The 17,253-nt window shown below is 38.0% G+C and overlaps 1 protein-coding gene across 2 annotated transcripts in view; it reads left to right on the top strand.

Moving 5' to 3' along the window:
• Nucleotides 1-146: 146 nt before the first annotated feature.
• Nucleotides 147-17,253, top strand: part of LOC105920428 (SH3 and multiple ankyrin repeat domains protein 3) — a 51,884-nt gene continuing 34,777 nt past the window's right edge. For both annotated transcript variants that reach the window (XM_036150703.1, XM_021312592.2), the window contains exons 1-2: nucleotides 147-309; nucleotides 12,124-12,199. In XM_036150703.1, the coding sequence (XP_036006596.1) occupies nucleotides 192-309; nucleotides 12,124-12,199 (194 nt within the window). In that variant the 5' untranslated portion in view covers nucleotides 147-191. The remainder of the gene's footprint in view (nucleotides 310-12,123; nucleotides 12,200-17,253) is intronic.

Below are 17,253 nucleotides of genomic sequence, written 5' to 3'. Positions count from 1 at the left end.
TTTTAACAGGGTGCTAAGGAATTTTAATAGCTGTCTACACGAAATGGACCCTCCCAGGAGTGCTTTTAATTGTTTAAAGCTGAAGATCAAGACAGTTCTTATGACTGATTCATGCAGGAAGATGGGTAGTAACAAGATAGGCCGACCCCTTGTCAAAGTCTTAGTGGAAGCTGGGCGACTACAGATGAAAAATGGACTGCTGTCCAGTCATGGTCTCAGATCTGCCAGTGGTGTGTAGTAGGATTGATGGAGTAGTAACAGTTGTGAAAGCAGAGCCAAGCAACTTCAAGTGTCACGGTCGGTACTGGGGTAGGTACTACGTCAAGCTGCAATTTTCTTAAAAGCACACTAGCCAGATTTGTCAATCATAGGCACAGATTTTATTTTGTTGTTATATTGGAAGTAAGGTCTGCCTATGTTTAAATATAATGTAGGGTTGTTGTTGTTTTTTTGTATTTGTATTGTAATTTTGTCTATCATTTGCCAGAGATGTCATTAAGTGAAGTGAAAAGAAACACTAGTAGATTTAAAATGATGTGACAACCTTTTAAATTAGTATTTTACATTAAAATATTTGAAGGTTTTCTGTCCGTCCACTTTGTGTTTTACATATAAAACCAATGTAGTTTGTTCTTAAATAGATTTAGTTACTCCTGTTCTTACCAGTGTCTTATTTTAACACAGTGTCTTGCAAAAGTACATTTTATTACATAACAACCACAAACCTGTATGTATTTGTTGTGCTTTATTGTGAAATAGAAGACAAGTGATTAATGGTATTCAGCATTGTTTACAAATAGAAACAAGTCTGGCACATATATTCATATATATTCATCCCCTTTTACTCTTTTACCACTAAATAAAATCCAGTATGCTCAAATGCCTTCAAAGCTCACCTAAATAAAAAACATTGTCCACCTAAGTCTAATGTAATCTTAGTATCCAGCTGTTATGTGAAGGCGTCATAGGTTTGTTGCAAACCTTATCGAACAAACAGCATTACGAAGTTCAAGGCCTGTTGTTACTTGTGAAGGACCGCAAAGAGTCAAAGCTCAGGCAAGAAACTATCAAATGAACACCTACAAAACACCAATTACTTTGTCTTTACGAAAGAGTGACAAGATTTCTGAATTGTTGAAAGAAGCCCAAAAGCCTCTGCAGTTTGCCACAAGCCATGTAGGAGACACAGCAAATGTGTGGAAGGAGTGATCTGATCAGATAAAATGAAAATAAAATTTCTTTTGGCCCAACATGGCAAACGCTTTTCTGGCAGAAAACTACTGTGCCACTGTAGACTATCTTTGACACACTCACCCTATCAAGGAAAAATGGTGTTTGGCAGGATTATGCTTTGGGGATTCCTTTCTTTAGAGGGACAGGGAAGCTGGCCAGAGTTGTGTGCTAAAATCCCACTAAATTACCTTGAAGTTTGTGGTTGTAATGTGAATAATTCTTCAAGGAACTAACATACAGTACATGTGAAACATTAAGACACACAAGCCCTAAGAAATCCAGAGATACTCATGTCCAGGCTTTTTACTCGTACTTGGTTTATATAAAAGTATTATAAACATGTATTGCACAGTATTCTATATTTTTTTTACATTAATCAAGCACACCACAAATGTCCCTAAATCCTGCTTCAAATTATTTAATAAAACGTATTTCAACCCTGACAGCTCAAAGCATTATTAATTTCTCTTTTAATGCTGACTTTAGAGAGTCTTGTCTGCTATTCTTTTTTTATTATTAAGAGCTTGTTTTCCTAATGAAACATCACCATTTGCAATAGCATTGTCTTTTCTTTGCTTCAATCATAGTGCCACGATAGAGCAAAATGGCCTATATATGAAGGGGGGATTGTAATGTCAGGTTTTGGACAGGCATAATACTGGTTTTGGACACGCGTAATACCTCAGTGTGCATGAGTGATGTTGCTCACAGAGGTCCAGTGAATGCTCAGACACATGAAAAATTAGGGGTAACATTGCCCATGACCGTAACTTTTTAAAAGATTGAATGTCTCAGGTGTTTGTTTGTCAGCTTTCTAACCCTTAAAATGTAGGGTATTTCAGCAATACACCTGGAAACAAAAAAGGTAGAAAGAGATCCTGATGCATTTGGATTTTAATGTTGGGGCATTTGGATCTGTCTTTAAATAGAGTTGAGTATCATCAGCGTAGCAGTGGACACCACATGTTACAAAGGCTAATTGGGATTTGGGATTGCCAAGGCTGACATATTCAGTGCTGTCTGAAAAGTAAGATGAAAACCAGCTCAGGGCAGCATCAGTAAGTCCAACATTAGTGTGAAGGCAGTTCAAAATTATGTGGTGGTCATCAGTGTCAAAGGTTACTGTCGGATCAAGGACAATGAGCAGGGAGGGAAAGTCAGCATCAGCTACCATGCAGAGGTTATCGATGATCCTCACCAGGACTGTCTCTGTACTGTGGCCATGGCAAAAGCCAGATTGGAACTTCTCAAACAAGGAGTGAAGATGGACTGAACCTGCAGCTAGCAAGCGATAACTTTTATCGACACCTTAGACCTTAGGAGATGGGCGGGTAGTTGTCAAGCACCTCTTTTTCATAAAGGGTTGGAAGATGGCAGTTTTAAGTGAGGATTGGACCTGGCCAAATTGTAATTAATGGTTTATTATTTGTGTGACGCAAGAGCTTAGTGAAGACAGGAGAGAAGGGGTCCAAATCGCAAGTTTTTGTTCTTCTACAGCATTTGTGTTGACCGCCTTGTCGTCAATCCACACAAATAGCTCTTTTCTTTCTCCCGTGTATTTTATTTTCACCCTGCACTTCTTCCTTCATTTTTCCTTCTTTACTTATGTAGTAGCATTACCACACCTTTCACTGTGTTGTAATCTCAAGGTATTACAGCACCTATTAAGGCTCCGCCGGCTACGTGCGGGTCCATCTTTATGCTTCAACTTTTCTGTGTGAATATAGTATTCGGCTCCGCATGGACGTAGTCTGGGAGGTCAATAAACCAAGCAAAAATTCCAGCAGTTAGAGAGGACAGTTTAACTTTGTTTCAATAAATTACTGCCAGACCTCCACCACAGCCAGAGCTGCATGCCCTCTGGAGGTAGCTTTACCCAGAATAACAGGCTTTGTTGATGGAGGGGTAAACATCGCCTTATGCCAAGTCTCAGTAAGGCACATCGAGACAATATGTTTGTCCTGGGTGTGATCATGGATTAAAACTGATTCATCGGACTGGGACTATGTATTGAAAAATCTTAGTTTTTATGTTCAGTGAGATGGCGTCAGGGTAGACTGCAGGCCACTCTGTGAGCAGTGGCTTCACGCTCTGATGACATGTCTGATGTGGGACACTGGGATCGGTGGACCTTGTGTCAGCCGGCTTGGTGCAAAGTGTCTCCACGAGCTTCTGTGGCTATATCAAGGAGAGCCTACTTTTGACCAAGAAAAAAGAAAAGTTAAATGTGTCAAAATAAAAACACCGGCAGCAGCAAAACCAGGGACAAGTCTCTCTGGGGCCATTTTGAGTTATTTACAGATCCTGAAAGTATGGAATATAAACTTGCCAATGATGTCAAATTTGTGAAAATCAACAAAGAATTGAAAAACATATGACCATTTGAATGTCGGTGCTCTGCAAAGAAGATTAGTGAGAAAACAGGCCTCAAAGTTTCTTTAGACTCACCCCAGCCACTTTAATCCTGAGTTTAAACACAAAATGTACTGTTTTAAAACCTTCATATTATGTGCAATTAACTGGCACATTGTCAGACTGTACAAAAGAGAAACTGAAAGGAAGGATTTGGCCTTCCTTTCCCCTACTCCCATTACTTCAGTGGTTGTATGTCTCAGTGGAAGTTCCACCAAATTTCCCTTATCATTTTAAACAGTGTTTTAGTATTCAGGTTACGACAGCCCCTGTGGTTTGTACACTCTGTGCGTTGTCTTCTATCCAACGGGCCTCGGAGGTCAGCAAATGCGCGGGATGAACAAAGAGGCAACAAGAGTGCAAGACGGGACGTTGGGATGTGTGCATGTTTAAAGATGGAATCAAAAAGTCAATGAGGCTCTCTTGATAAGTGTGTGTTTGTGCAAATGCGTGTGAATGTTTGTGTACCGCTTTATCTAGGTAAACCAGCGGAGGTTAATTTTCATTCAGCAAGTTTCACTGTGTGTCCGTTTAGGTTTGTGTTTCCATTTATCTGTGTGTGTGTGTGCGTGTGTGTGTGTGTGTGTGTGTGTGTGTGTGAGAGAGAGAGAGCGAGAGAGAGAGAGAGAGAGAGAGAGAGAGAGAAAGAGAGAGAGTCCTTCAGACAAGGACAGAGTTAAAATTTGTCCTGAATGGAGAAGCACTGTGGTCTAAAAAAGAACCATTTGCATCAGAAATGTACCTTAGCATACTGAATGAAAGAATGTCATTGTGTTGTAGCAGATATAAATTTATGTGATGCAAAGGCTTTAATCGCTGTTAAAACTCCTTTTTTTCCTATTTTCATCTGTTTTTTTTTTGTTTTTTTTTTACAAAGCATTATCTTTTGTAATATAGTTCCCATATGCTCCTAAAGGCAAAATGTTAGAAGAAACAGTAGACTGGAAAAACGCGGTCCTGCTTGTTGTCCTCCCAGAGGAACCCCAGCTTACTTTTTGTTTACTCAAGACTTAAAAGGTCCTTCGGATGTCAAGTGGTCTGGTCTCAAAGGATTTTTACTGGCCAAAGTAACATATAACAGTTTAGACTTTCTAATTCCTAAAAGAGCCCAGTGAACTATTTTTTATAAGAAAAATAGGTATACACAATGTACACATGATTCATAGATGTGGCGGGTTAATCTAGAATCTATTTGGTTTAAAAGTAAAAGTTTTTTGACATCTAAAATAGATTTTAATTCTTTACTAGAAGTCTACACATACACGTTTTAGCGGAGATTGACTCAATTATTAATCATGTGTTTTAATATTAATAATAATAACATAATTGTCATTATTATTTTGATATTTAAAACAGATTTTAATTATTTCTTATAAACATACACATGTTTAGCTGAGACTGACTCATTTATTAATCAGGTGGTTTAATAATACTCATTTTCATAATAATACAATCTTCAAATTACAGTAGATGTCCTTTCAAGCTATAGAATCCAATTTACCCCATATTGAAGTCATTATAGGACAATAAAAATATGTAGTTACATTAAATCCAATTAATGCAGTGCACTTTAGTAATATTATATATATCATAATATGATATATATAATATTATATATTATATATCGATATATCATAATAAGGTACAACCAGTCAGTTGTTCATATAATGCCATGCTAATCGGATTGCTTCATGGAGTTTTTTGCAATTGAGGTTACGCTACCTGTCAATCAGTACTGTAATCTTGCCAGCTACTGACTAATCAGCGATTGCAATTTGTCCCAGAGTGAAACGGCCCTTACCTGCAGGAGCTGCATGACCTTTACCTCTGACGACATTGCCTTGCATTAAGAGATATAACATTGCCTTTACGTTATGAACGCATTGCGGTCAGAGGGATTTAGTCAAAAAACATTGGTAAAAAATGGTTGAATATTGTCAATGGGGAGTGTTGGCCTAGTGTTTAGAGCATTGCGCTTGTTTCCTGGAAGTTCTGGGTTCAACTCCCACATCTGGCTCCCTGAGCAAGACCTTTAGTTCCAGAATGCTGCACTGTGGTGGCCCACTGCTCCCCAAAGGGATTGGTTAAATGCAGAGTCCAAATTTCAATGGAAAGGATGTTGCAATGACGATTAATATAATTATTATATTATTAAATACAATTCAGACAAGCGTTATCTTGAACGCTTAGAGGGTGGAATACAGTTTATTCCTTTTCCAAATGCTAAAAGGTGTCTAGGAAAATTTAGAAGATGAATAATGGCATGTGGACAACCGAACAGTGCTCTGTATGAAGGTAACTCAATTATTGTTCATAATTATATGGCATGCTTAATGGATAAATTAAAGGGTATGGCTAATTGTGAAGTGTTTTTTGTGTTCTGGATACCCTGCACTGAAAAAAAATGCTTTGGATCTACTTAATTCAATATGGGACATTGCACACAAACCATTTGCTTTCGCAGCAGTCTATAATGTTGTGTTAGTTACACTTCCGTATAAAACTATTTTGTCAATTAAAACTGGGGGGTTAAGTAATAGGAAACTTCACAGGTTTTGATTCTGTAACCTGTGGATTACTACTAAAGGTGTCATCTAATCTTGTGAGTTATCTCAGGTTTGATATTGTGATGTTAAGTTTAACGGACAGCGGATGGATGAGAACAGTGCGCTTGTGGGCAGCAAGCATAAAACTCACTTGAACCAACAGTGAATTCTGTGCGCCCGGAGTAACAGATTATCAGGAAAATGAATTTATCAAATCGCATTAATTTTGATTAGTTCTTAAACATCTTCTTGAACATAAAGTCACATCTGTCGATAAGATAACATCATGATGGTGATTTTCAATTATAGGATACCTGCTGATGCGAATAAACCTAAATTGATTCATTCAGTTTCAGTCAAGTTAAACTGAACATGCCAATGTGCAAATCTTTCGTACTGTGTAGTATCTACACAATATTATCATGTTCTATAAGTGCATAAAACAGTACTAATAAAGTAGCTAAAGATGCTTAAGTAGAACCAACAGATGTAATATTTCTATTTTTCAGTGTGTATGTTGCAACTGCTGGTTGCATTAGTTGATCTTTGTCAGCTATGCTCAGTGTACAGGACTCTGATTTTACACAAAGCATGCAATAGGTAGTGTAATGTAAATCTGCACTCCTAATACAGAATTTCACTGTAAATTATTGCCATTACTAGCTTAATAGCAGCATAAAACTTTTAAGTTATTAATATATATTTTACGTTGGGTATAAGTCAGCTATTTAAATTTGGACTTTAGCGTTGATTTGTCCGTGGTTACCTTGAAATAATTTCCCCGACTTGATGTACAGCTCGTTTGAACATTTGTTTTTCCCTTCTTTTCCTTAAGGTTGTTAGATAAAGCCAACATGCCTCACCAAAAACCTCTGTTATTGCTGTGAGCTTCACCATAAGCCCCATTACAACGTCTTTGTTGTGGGAGGTTATTTCGGCCTGGGGTACGCTTCTGAGTGGGCGGAGCAATCTTACAGTTGGTGTCACATCAATTATTCACCCTGAGCATGCTTTTCAAAACTTGCACACGTTTGTGAAAAATGAATGCAAAAAAATAATACAAACTGTACAGTCATATCTATATCGAAAAAAATGCTTTATGGTGTTTTGTGTGGACAGCAAGCCACAAAGTAAAAACAAACTGTTATGCTATTTTAAAAAATCTATTGAATGTCCAGCTAAAGTGAAACTTGTTACCTTGCTCAATTTTGCCCTTACATTTTTCACATCTTACATTGTTTGATGAAAATGCTGTTCTCCCTAGACCTCTGTTATTAAACTGTACTCTGAGGCCAACTATTAATGTGCATTCTCAGGCAATTACCTATCATGGATTTCCTAACAGATGTAACCTGCCATTGATACTAGCAACCAGATTAAAGGGCAGACATGTTTATACTTTACTGGGTTTGAAGCATTCAGGTGTGTTTTAGTCAATGCCAGGGAGGAAGGACATCACCAAGGTAGTAAGAAAATTTATTAAAAAGAGTCTAATGCTATTGTGTACTTTGTAGTTAGTAAGATCAGTACCAGTTCCCCCTTTAGAAAACAAAAAAGATAAACTAGCTGGGAGTATGGCAAACCATTCCAATTTTTATCATTCTTTATTTATACAAGTGGATCAGTTGAGAACCAATTCTCATTTATTGGAACATGGCAAAAAAAGTAAGCATATAATGGAGTCATTATAAAAACATATTCACCACAAACACTTCACGCCAACAAAGTGGGGGAGGGCCAATGATCTGGGCGTATTTCTGGAGTCAAATTTGAGTCTATCTGTCTGAAACTGAACTTTTGACATCAATTTCAACTTTACAGTGATCAAAATCATTACAGAGCAAGGAATAACTATGGAAAAAAAGGAAATTCAGTAATAGCATTGTCAGGTTCAGATTTAATTTGATTTAAATTGTGTCTAGATCAAAATCCCTACTAAATAATTTGAGGCCTTATAGAGGCTTATCTTAAGTTACTGCTGCTAAAGGTTATAGCGTAAGCTCTTAAATGTTCCTTCTTGACATCCTTTCATGTTCTCTGTCACAAAACTTGTCTTTTTTTTATTGGTGGGGTTAATAAAATGCTCCTGATGGTTATGAAGTTCAGGAAGATGCATGCATGTACATGTCTATATATTAGCTCCAATGAAGGTATTCTAATTACTGTGAACACCCTTTGTGATGTCTTTTGTTTCAACTTTATGGGTGTGATGGATGACAGTACTGTTGAGGTTATCGCTGCTATCAGAGCCCTGCTTTCAGATGCTCCCGGGCTGTACAGAATACATGACAGTTCTGATGAACGAGCCACATTTCACGTTTTTAGACTGCATCAGATCTCACGATTTCAGCATACACACATGTACTTTACGCACACAGAAATGCATTCAGTGCACACAATACTGTCACAGCACACATGCACACTCATTTGGCTGAGTTCCTTTCTCTTGCTCTCCCTTAGGATAAAGCCTTTTATTTGACTATATGCACAGCTGAATGACCAGGTGTGTTGGTTTATAACATGTGAGAAAGTTACGAATGATAAATCTCTCTCTGTAAGTTTCTCCAGTAATTACACCTCCTCATTCATTACACCTGCCCCCTGGCTGTGCTAATAAAATCTCTTTGTCCATTAGATCAGACACAACGTAACCTGTTTACTTAAAATACTTTTTAGTCCCACTTAGCATTTTTTAGTTTGATTGTGCTATCATTAAGAAATAATTACTTGTTAATGAAGACTCATGATAGAAAATATCTGAATAATCTAATCTATTTTATTTAAATATTAATATTTGACACAATCAGCATACTTTTTCTATTTAAAACATTTTTGATGATTTACTGAATAAATGAATAGACATTAAACAGCCATAGTATGATGATGTAAAGCTATTTCTTCCTCGATTTATTGGAAACTGAAATGCTGTCGCATTGCTTTGATGTTGTGCGTCATCCAACCGTACAGAGCCAGATGCAGTATTCAAAATTAGGGCATATATACCAGCAGCTCTATACATAATTAGACAATCACACAGCTATGTTGGGGAAAAAGTTAAATATTTCTATATTTTGCAAAAAAGAGTATTTGTTATTTATATTTACATCTATATTCAGAATTATTTTGGGGTTATTTTTGCATGCTCACATGTACCTGCTTCAGCACCACTGTTTGTGGACAGCGATTTTGCTGCTCTATCCTCCTCTACCTGACGATACATGTTCCTGGCTGTATTTTAATCTACATTTTAATCAAGCAGTATGATAGCTTGTTTGAAAGATGACCAAAGTGCAAAGTGTTGTAGAGACAAGAATAAAGTTTTAATAAAAATAAACATAGAAAAGTTGTCATGGGAGGAACAGTTTATGGAACAACTTGGGGGTGGGGGTGGGGGGGGGGGTGACAGGACAGGCCATGCAAGAGCAGGGTAATAGAGAAAATGGCAGGTAAAGAGAGTCCAAAGGCAGTTCAATTGAAGAAACCAGCAGAGAACAATGAAAACCAGTAAGTATAAATGTAGAGGCAGAGGTGGGCATGACCAATGAACCTTAAAAGTTAATTGTCAGGTGTTCATGTCAAATGAAATGAGGAACACCTGAAGGCAGGGCAGCTGAAGGAAGGAGACTACTTAACCATAATCTGAATAATTCTGGTTAAATGCATTGTTTAATTGGCTGAAGAAAATATAAAGAGTAAATATACACATGAAGTGTTTTGCATGTAAGCCATTTAACTTAGCACGATCATTAACATCACTGCGTGTTACTGGAAATGTGATTTCATACCCTCTACATGTAATTTATATCTCTTATCCCTCAATCTGAATGGTGCGTATATAAGGGAAACAGAAAAGCTTATGGGATTGAAAGAATGCTGCCATGGCGACACTGCTAGGGTGTGGTCCCATGTTTAGATGTTTTTTCTTTCCTCTTATGCCGTAGGAATACCTCACCACAGATATTTTCTTACTTTATATTTTAAACGTTGGAGTTCTGTAGTAATAAATACTCAAAGTTTAATTTCAAAAATGCTTTTCTAGCTTACTAACACTCATGTTACCCTGTGCTGTTTAATCATATACTGTAATACCATCAGTTAAACGGCACTGCCCTCTGCTACTATCACTTGCTCCCTGCCTAACACAAAACTCGCTAAATATCTGGCTACATTTACTCAGACAAGTGATTTTTACTAAGTTAACCAATAGTTCAGAGGGAATATCCAAATATATTTCATGAGGTAGTTAAAAGCATGATTTTGTTTTGTTTTTGTTTTTGTGAATAATCAAAAAATAACTAATTAAAAAATCCACCTCTAGTTCTTTTGTACAAACTACTTTTGTTTGTGGTCTGTTATATGTTACAGTCACACTACTGGTAATGGCTATTTGCATACTCTAATTTTACTGAGTGTATCACTGAGGGAGCATTGAGGAATTAATTCATGCATCAACACTGTTATTCATAGCGTTCGCAAAGGGACTGATATTGAACTTTTTGGGTTTGGTACAAGTCTTTACCTGCTGGCTGTGATCAGAGGGCCAGTGGTGCCGATGTCCGACAGCCTCACTTCTGTCAGCCTGCTCCAGGGCAGCTGTAGCTACTAGCATAGCTCACCACCGTCCGGGCGTGAATGGGTGAATGATTGATTGTAGTGTAAAGCGCTTTGGGGTCGTCGGACTAGTTAAAGCGCTATACAAGTACAAGCCATTCACCATTACAATTTAACAATCTTGTCTTAAAGTTAGATATTAGTGGCTTTTCTGATTTCCAAATGCTTTTCATTTATTTTGCAAAATAAACATTTGCAGCTTCTTTGTTGTAAATACCTACTCAGAAAATTCCTGCTAATTTACGATTGTTTATTTTGTTGAAATTCTCCTTGAAAATTTAGCGTCATTTCTGTGTAAAATCCAGCACATAATTTTTGTCAAACTGTTGGGGGGAGGCACGCGAACTTGCTGGGACCCAAAAGGTTTTCAAAACACTTCAATGCAGCATCCATTCATTGCCAAAAGTAAATAAAAATGCGCCCAGAAAACAAAAACTGCCTAATCACGTATCAGATCACACCCATTTCTGTTCAAATTATAGAAATTCCTATTGCATTGGATTAGTATAATCACAAGAGCTCGGAGCTCAGCAAAATATAGTAGACAATTTGCAGGGGAATTTTTAGTTTACAAATTACTGACATAGCTGATTCACACAGGATTAACAACACATACAGTCTCCGCAATTATTACAAATTGCATTTGGTCCTTACGTAAAAATAATCATGATAGAATAGAACTTAAGTAACTAAGACATTTATTAACAGCTTGAATAGAACAAGAACTTCTATCACTGTCATAAGATATAACCAATAGCTGCAAAATACACAATTTTGCAATTGCGGCATTTCCATTAAAGAACTGTAACTCGTATTGCTGAGTTACAGTTCATATATTTTCTGTTGTCCTTGATGTGGAGTGCATTAGATCAGGTTTAACAAATTAAAGGAAACAGACACCATGGTAGACATGTGACTAGGTTTTTATTGCAGATTTACTGCAACAGGCTGTGACTTTCACACCCCTGCCAGGATGACCCTGCTCTCACAGCCTCTCCCATTTAAAGAGCTTGTGTGTGGGCTCAAACGGTTGTGTGGTGTTTAGTCAGCAGATTACTGTTCAGGGGAGATGCAGCCTGTATTATCAGGATGGTAAGAGGTCATTGATCTCTATCAGCATGCATGTAGAGCAAATTCACATACAGACTGAAACCTCAAACACATTCTATACCCAAACTGAGATTTAATTCTAAAGTACTTGGCTTTTGTATTTACATTTCATAAAAATATGTTGTCAATTTACAACATGGGGACAAATATATAACACTAGAAATTTTACTCTGCATAAATAGATTACAAGGCCTGTTTTTCTGTTTCACAGAGACCCGGGAGGACCGCAATAAGCGACTGTTCAGACATTACACTGTGGGATCGTATGACAACTTCACCTCATACAGGTACTGACTTTGTTTCAGAGCATATGTGCCCGTGCATGCTTTGCTAACTCTAATGGTCATGTTACAAGGAACCTTTTTGCCCTGTTGGGCCAACAAAGTCCAGGCAAAAAGGTGATGAAGTGCAGTGAAGCTGCTGCCATCTAAAGTAATGGAGCTGTCAGTGCACGCTGCTCTGACAAGTGCAAAGGAAATGATGTGACCCAGCTCGCTTTCATGCATAGATGCAAGGTGCAGACAGATGCTGGATATATTTCCCATGTATATGTGAGAGGGAGTCTTATTATGGCTGCCATCTTATAACATTGTGTTTTAGGTGGATTTTTTTTTCTGCAGGGTCTTTCTTATATGCTTTCATCTCTCAGGTGAAAATGACATTAATTGTCTGCAGGATTTAGATATTTTGTTTCTTTTAATCTGGTTATTACTGAGGAGCAGAGTAGTATACTAGGTCGGTGAGGTTTAGTCGTACTTAAGAGAAAGTCATCTACGATCATTATATCCACCCACTCTACCAACCTTTTAAAATGTCAGCATCTTATATTTTATCAAAGCTAGATTAATTGCACTTATGTTAAGGAGAGCCATACTTGTAATAATATTGCAAAACGTTTAAAGTCAATGTATAATAACAAATGTGATGCATTATTGAGAGTAGATTTATAAGTTATTGAAGATGCAAATTGTATATGTTATTAGAAGACGTGTAATAATAACTTCAGCTCACGAGACAAAACTAAACACGGTCTTGTGTTAAAAAGAATGACGCAAGATTTTGTCCAAATTTTAAATATCAATAAAGAATTTTTTTGTTTTTGTTTTCCCAAATATATGTGTTGGTGAGGATTCTCAGTCATCCAGGTCATGATCAATCCCAAAAAAAGGGTTAAAAAATACAAACAACTGGACTTCTATTGTGAAGCTGAAGACGTTTCGCGCCCCATCCAAGAAGCTTTCTTAGTTCAAAATGCCTGGAGAAGAAGTCCAGTTGTTTTTATTTTTACTTTTTTTTTTGGATTTCGCTAATAGAGTGTTCATTTCACAAATCATAAAATGAGAGGTTATAATCATGCACTTAAGGTACAGAATTTGAATGAGAGATTTCCTCAGTATTAAACTGTGAAATTGCTTAACTGAATAATTGAATCATGTGCCGCCTTCACTGTTGTGTCTACCATGGAGACAGCACAAAATAATCTAGTACAAGCCAATTTTACAGTCCACGGTAATATTTAGTTCCAGTGGTTACAAAACCTTTATGGTCATATTTTTCACTACTGGTTTATATCTTCCTTGCTAATTTACTAAATGCAACTGTATGGTGCTTCACTTGACAGACTGTATGAGAAATACTGTGTGTTGGTGAAGGTTCTCAGTCATTCAGGTCATGATCAATCCAAAAAAGGTTAAAAAATAAAACAACTGGACTTCTGTTCTGAAGCTGAAGACGTTTCACTTCCCATCCAGGAAGCTTTCTCAGTACAAAATGTCTTTATGAACCTGTTTGCGAGGCCTCGTTAGAGCTTAGATTCACATGTAGATTCACCTGGAACTGATCGCCCCTCATGATGGAGAGTCGTTAGGCTCATGGTTTGCCTGGCTCCCAGGAGAAATGTTGTCACATGCATGGGGGTGTGAATTAGGGTGAAACTTGGCAAGAATCAAATCTATCGCTCTGTTGTACGTTTTTGAAAGTATTTTGAAAGAAACCATCTGTCTTCTCTGTCCAAAATGTGAACACTTTGGTCCTGAAAACAAAGTCCTTTATCCTTGAGGAGCAGGTGGACGGCTGAGTCTTGTCCAGAAGAGGTACAGTAGCTCTGCTGTGTTGAGCCATGCATCTGGAGAGGTTGTTTGGTTTCTCTGATATAAAGATCAGAAAGTTCCTCACTGCTCTGAACTGCATACACCACTATGCTCATCTTAGGTTTGGGGGATGGACCAACCTCTGTCTGAGGGTCCTGTTGGGTTTGAAATCTACTGGGATCTTGTGTATGAAGAAAATCCTCCTGAGTTTTTTCAGAGACTCCAGCAACATATAAGATGACAATGTTTCTGTGCTTGTTCTTGTCCATGTTCTGTTCTGCGGCTTTTTGATTTCTTTGCTGATTTGACAAAAGCCCAGTTAGTGTATCCACATCTCCAGTGTCACCGATTGTGGCCAGTCTTTACATGGAAGAAATGGAAAAGAGAGCCTTGGACTCTTACAGAGGAACACCCCCAAGCCTTGATCTTTTTTGAATAGAAATACCGTGTTTAGTGAAAGCCGCCATAGTCAAGTATACAGTGCCTTGCCAAAGTATTCATGCCTCTAAAAGTCTTTCCAAGTTTTTGATATTGTTGCCCCAAATCTGTGAGTGCTAGGATAACATAAAGTAGCACATGATCTTGAAGGAAGTAAGTATCTACATGATCTTTAAAAGGTTTTGCAAGGCAAATCTGAAAAGTGTGGCATGCATTAATATTTAACCACTTTAAGTCAAATAATTTTAGAACTACTTTTTCTGGGGATTTATTGGTATCTCTCTGCCAACTTTTCACATTTAGTGACTAAAGCTTGTGCCCATCCTTAACTAAATAGTGAAGGCTCTGACAGATTGGATGGAGACTCACTGGTCACAATCATTTTCAGGTATTTGCAAAGATTCTGAACTTGCTTTGGATCTGGACTTTTTCTGGGCCATTCTAAAACATAGATATGCTTTTATTTAAACCTTTGCATCATAGGTATGGCTGTATGTTATGGATGGTTGTGCAGCTGTATGATAAACCACTGCCCCAGTTTGGGACCACAGGTTTGATTGGGCTGTATTGAGTCCCCAAAATCTTCTAATCAAGTATGACTACCATCCCCCTCAGCAAAATGCTGCCACTACCATGCTTTGCAATTGTAAGGCAAGGCAGATTTATTTGTATAGCACATTTCAGTACAAGGACAAACACAAAGGGCTTTACATGATTAAAATATAGGAAAATAAAAACAGAATGAAAGCTGTCATGAATAGGGATTGATGAACCCGAACTCAGCCACACACACAGAGCTTCGATTAAGAGTTTTATTGAAGTTAGAAGGTTATGGAGGATGAGACCAACAGTCTATACTTGGTTGGAGCAGGAGCATGTAGATGCTGGAGGACTGGAGAGAGAAAGCCGGAGGGCTGCAGGTGCTGAGCTGTAAGTCCAGGGAGACGCTGAGAGCCAAGGAGCATACAGGGCAGGCGTGAGAGCGCTGAGGTCCAGGAGGAGCTGGAAGCTCGGCAGCAGAGCCAGTAGCACAGCAGAGAGATTACTTGGAGCACTGGGGTAGCAGGAGAACCAGTAGTGCAGCAGAGAGAGAACTTGCAGGCGGGCAGGCAGGCTTCGACGAAGGGAACTCTGTCAGGCAGACGTAGGAAGCTCTGGCTAGCAGACATGAGAAGCAGGAGGCAGGACGAGGTTTGGATGAAGACAATCCAGCAGGGAAGAGCCGACTGAGGAGGGCTTTTATAGAGAGGTGAGCAGGTGGAATGAGTCTGGCTTGATTGGAGCATGACAGGTGTAGTTGGTTACTGTGGAATGGATCTGGGCAGAGTGGAAGCAGAAAGCACCAGGAAGTTCATGGAGAGACAGGCAGGCCAAAAGTACACAATGACAAAAGCAAGAAGGAATAAAATGTAAACAAATTGAAACAAAATAAAACATGGGGAAATGGAAACTAAAAGCAAATATTAAAAAAAAAAACATTTGGACTACAAACTTAAACTAAGGACGTTTCAGTTATCAATTTAACTAGAACAGTCAAAGGAAATCCTAAACAAATGTTTTTTTAATCTTGATTTAAATGAACTCAGGCTTTCCGCACTTTTACAGTTTCCTGGATGTTTGTTCCAGATAAGTGGAGCATAGGAACTAAATCCTGCTTCCCTAATGTCTGGTTCTGGTTCTGGTTCTGGGTATGCAGAATAGGCTGGAGTCAAAAGACCTGAGTGGTCTGGAGGGTTGATAAACTGATAACAAGTCTGTTATCACTGAATGGCTTAGGTGCTAAGCCATTCAGTGATTTATAGACTAACAGGAGGATTTTGAAGTCTATTCTCTGAGATACAGGGAGCCAGTGTAAGGACTTTATAACTGGGTGTGCTCTACTTTCTTAGTCTTAGTGAGAAAGCGGGCAGCAGCGTTCTGGATCAGCTGCAGTTCTATGATCGACTTTCTTGGCAGACCTGTGGAAAGACCGTGGCAGTATACAATTCTGCTAAAAATAAATGCATGGTTTTTTCCACATCCTGCTGAGACATTACTCTTTTAGTCCTGGCAATGTCCCTCAGGTGATAGAAGGCAGACATTGCTTGCATTTGTTTGGTACTCTTTTAATTTTTGAATGATAGACTGAACAGTTCTCTGTGAGATTTATTTTTCTTTTGGGATTTGTTTTTATAACCTACATTTCTTTAAACTGTCTCTCTGACCTGCCCCACTGTGTTCCCTGGTCTTCATGATGCTGTTTGTTCTCTAATGTTGTCCAACAAACTTTTACGGCCTTCACAGAATAGCTGGACTTATCCTGAGGCTTCTTTTCAAACATGTGCTCTTTATTTACTGTTGAAGATTTTTTTGAAAGGTAATTGGTTGTGCTGGGTTTTATAAAGGTGTTTTAGAGTAAAGAGGGCTGAATACAAATATAATCCACACTTTTTAGATTTTTATTAGTAATGTTTTTGGTTTTAATGCCAAAATATAAAGTAAATTGTCGATGGGATATGACAACTTTCAGTATGAAGTGGTTATTAATGAAGAACCTTTGTTAAAATTGCTACCTTTCACTGTTACACTGTAAGTTTATCTACTGTTTAAAATTAAAGCTGGTGACAGCTATGTTATTACAGTCCCAGGCGAAGTGTCATCTTAAAAGAGTGTGAATAACATAAAACTAACAGACAAAGTAAAATAAGTATTGTACAGGTTAATGTTTCTGATGAGGCCTTTGACATGAAATTCATTCCAGATGCCACTAACATTCCAAGTAATCCACACATACAAAGAAATTAGAGAAAATGTAACCAAAAATTACATCATGA

The sequence above is a fragment of the Fundulus heteroclitus genome, chromosome 2 (assembly GCF_011125445.2).
Source record: "Fundulus heteroclitus isolate FHET01 chromosome 2, MU-UCD_Fhet_4.1, whole genome shotgun sequence".
In the NCBI taxonomy this organism is placed as follows: Eukaryota; Metazoa; Chordata; class Actinopteri; order Cyprinodontiformes; family Fundulidae; genus Fundulus; species Fundulus heteroclitus.
Note: the sequence above shows the minus strand (reverse complement) of the source record. Positions and strands in the feature narration are given on the sequence as shown.